At 42.1% G+C, this 3,062-nt stretch overlaps 1 protein-coding gene across 1 annotated transcript; it reads right to left on the bottom strand.

The window, feature by feature from the left end:
• Positions 1-2,625, bottom strand: fgg (fibrinogen gamma chain). The gene is made up of 9 exons (XM_028975792.1): positions 2,563-2,625; positions 2,424-2,471; positions 2,154-2,337; positions 1,970-2,051; positions 1,750-1,880; positions 1,523-1,656; positions 1,033-1,217; positions 443-720; positions 1-176 (listed from the first exon to the last, which is right to left on the bottom strand). The coding sequence occupies exons 1-9, from the start codon at positions 2,623-2,625 to the stop codon at positions 1-3; spliced, it is 1,281 nt and encodes a 426-aa protein (XP_028831625.1).
• Between the last annotated feature and the right edge of the window lie 437 nt (positions 2,626-3,062).

Below are 3,062 nucleotides of genomic sequence, written 5' to 3'. Positions count from 1 at the left end.
TTAGATGTCTCCAAATTGTTTGACGCCAGCATTCTGGCCTCCACCTGTCAGTCTGTTAATGGGGATGATCTTCATGGTTGTCTCCTTCAGTGAATACCAGCGGCTGTGCCATGTTGCCCAAATGATGCCGTTGTCGTAGCCGCTCTCCCCAGCATCCTTCTCAGTGTAAGTGCCACCTATTCACAAAACATGCCATTTGTATAGTAAGTATGTTGCAGTAACCTCTCATGACGCTTATGTCTTTTATAATCTTGTTGAATGATTTGTGTTTTGCCGTGTTTTCATATAAAACTGGTATTAAATGCACAGCGCAGGTTTGGTATGTTTGTCTGCTGTTGTAAATGTCTAGTTAATTTTGAATGCTAAATATAAGACTGACTGAGAGTATCTATTTGAGTATCTATTATAACCTTTTTTTGTAGTGTATTGCACAACCTCACACCTTGGTAATATTTCCCGTTGAGATGGGCTGCATGGCAACGGTTCATCCACCATCCTGAGCCATCTTGCTGCGCACAGTTGCCATCATACTTGTCGTTATCTTTGTCTGGTGTGCTGAACTGCATGCCATTGTGGGATGTGTAGAATTTGTCGCTGGCATCATCTCCAAAGTCAAAGCCATCAAAAGCGTCACCTGCATCTCCCCCGCTGTAGTAGGCGTATGTCAGGCGGTACATGTCCTGTTCCGGAGACACTCTGAACATGGAATAGTCAGCATACCTGTATGGCAAGGAAATAAGGGATGTCTTAGAACGACTTCAACATTAAGTTATGTTCATAACATACATCACATTCATTTCTAGATGAGCAAACAATCATTTGGACCTGTTTTGCACATATTTCTAATGCAGTTTAAACCTCTCATCCATGCAACCTTGGCCCAAGATCCATTGCTTCATATGAGCAAAGTTCGTTGTCTATTCAGTGTACAAAATATCTCTGAATAATTATCTCTTGTAAAAGCAAACACAGAGAGGCACTTCTGACCAATGACAAAACTGACTATGTGCAATAGACATAAACACTGATTACTTTCTGACTCCGGACCAGTCAACCATTTCCATCCTCAGAACATAAGGGATGGATGACTGAGTAGAGAGCTTGTGGATCTTCTCCAGCCCGAGCCAGAACTCTGTGGAGTCGTCAGGTGTGAGATGGCCGAAGCCGTTCTTGTACTGAACCCAGTTTTTGTTGAAGTCCAGACTGCCGTCACGCCTCTGAGGAAGGAACGAAGTGGGAATGATAAGACATGAACATAGCTGATTTAGCTGAAAATAGTTTGGGATTAACGGTGAAAGAAACTGGATTGCGGTTCCAGCCACAATATTTTGTGCATTCAAACATACATTGTGTGTGGGTCGCTAATTTTGAATTTGAAGTCCAGTAACCTAGTACTGGTGTTCATGCAGAGTGCGTTCAGGATTTTGCACTCTTATGTAACATTACTTTGAACCGAGTTTCAAAGGTATCACTATTGATTGTTTTGACTCAAGCAAGTCTCCATCTGACCCAGCAAACATACCCTCTGGAGCACAGTCCAGCCATTGCCAAAGTTGTCAATTTCACAGTAGACCAGAAACTCCTCCGCTGCCTGCTGTGGCTTCACGAAGTATAGGCCACTGACCTTACCACCCTTGTTAGCCACATCTTGACAATCTAGACAAAGCACAAACACAAAAAAAATGTTGCAGAGACATGCAAAGTGAGAACAATTGCTTGGAAAAGAGTTCTTATTTTGTGTTTCTTTACCTTTTCCTTTGACTTCCTGGATTTCCACTGTATCTTTGCAGGGTTCTTTGCATTTCTGCTCGAGCTGAATAGACATTTGCTTCAGGTCCAGCATCCGCTTGGAATTGGACTCCAGAATCCCCTGAAGTGCACTTGAGAATAAAGAACAAATCTTGGTATAAAGAAGACTAATTTTCCAGTACACATAGAATAAATAAAAACATACTATACTATAACATACTATATTTGTTCTTCCTGAGCAACAATGCTCTTCTCAAAGCGGATAATGTCGTCCAACATGCTGCTTGACTTCAAGTAGGAATCTGTGGAGCAAGATCCAAAATGACCAATCTTCCTGGTTTACACCAGACGTTACATATACATTTCACAAGTTTGACCAAGAACATTTTGAAAGGGTATCCTGCCTGGTGTGGATTTTTGGGCTTTCACAGACTGGTCCCTCATGTACTGAACTGTGTCTTGAGCCCCCTTTGTGAGGTTTGCAATTTCTCCAAGCTTGTTCTCCATGTATTTCAGGTCGGCTTCCACAGATGGCTTGTATTTCTGAAGGTAGTCTGCCACTCCACATGTGGTTGGGCAGTATATTCCCTGGTACAAGAATCAAATGTGTTTCAGTGCCAACTGAACACCACTCAAAATGCCGAATCAATAAATCAGATGTTTAGCACACTTACAAATGCATCACTTGGGGTGCATGCCCCTGTATTGTCCCCTCTAATTTGCTGAAAGAGCAAACAAAGGGCAGGACAATATAATACACCTTTGGAGACATTGCAAGGTTGTGAATGAAGATTACAAAACAGTGTCACTTACCGCATAAGACAGACAGCAGGAGAGCAGAACGCCGACAGCAGCATGTAGAAGAGAAGAAGCCATGGTGCTCTGACCTGGTCGTATCTTCCAGAGACTGAGCATAGGACAGCTCCGGCAGGAATATTTATCTGAGCAAGGTCCTCCTGGGAAGATGACGATAACGGGTCTTTGGGCAAACAGTCCATTCCATCACCGCTGCTTTGCTCATTTACGGACAAAATGTGAGCCATAGCATTTACCGAAACCTGTCACTGTCATCAGGCCATGCAAACATTTTGGTTTTGCAATCATCTACACACTTAGTTCATTATATAGATTAGTGCAATATTCCATGTATGTCAAATATAAATGCTAGAATGCTGACAGTTAATAAACCTTTTTAAGGTCATCAATGTAGTTTAGATGTTCAGATATTTATTTTGTGAAGACAGTATGAGAATACACATCCACTCCTGCTATTTAGGCTTGCAAGACACTTACTCCTTTGTTTCATTATTGCT

The sequence above is a fragment of the Denticeps clupeoides genome, chromosome 4, assembly GCF_900700375.1.
Source record: "Denticeps clupeoides chromosome 4, fDenClu1.1, whole genome shotgun sequence".
NCBI classification, from domain to species: Eukaryota; Metazoa; Chordata; class Actinopteri; order Clupeiformes; family Denticipitidae; genus Denticeps; species Denticeps clupeoides.
This window is presented reverse-complemented; position numbering and strand designations above follow the sequence as displayed.

Excerpts from the sequence above, each read along its gene's own strand:
- fgg (XM_028975792.1), bottom strand. The coding sequence starts at position 2,625 with ATGGCTTCTTCTCTTCTACATGCTGCTGTCGGCGTTCTGCTCTCCTGC. Across the intron at positions 2,338-2,423 it reads GCACCCCAAGTGATGCATTT|GGAATATACTGCCCAACCAC; the intron begins GTAAGTGTGCTA and ends TTCTTGTACCAG. Across the intron at positions 177-442 it reads CAACGGGAAATATTACCAAG|GTGGCACTTACACTGAGAAG; the intron begins GTGTGAGGTTGT and ends TTTTGTGAATAG.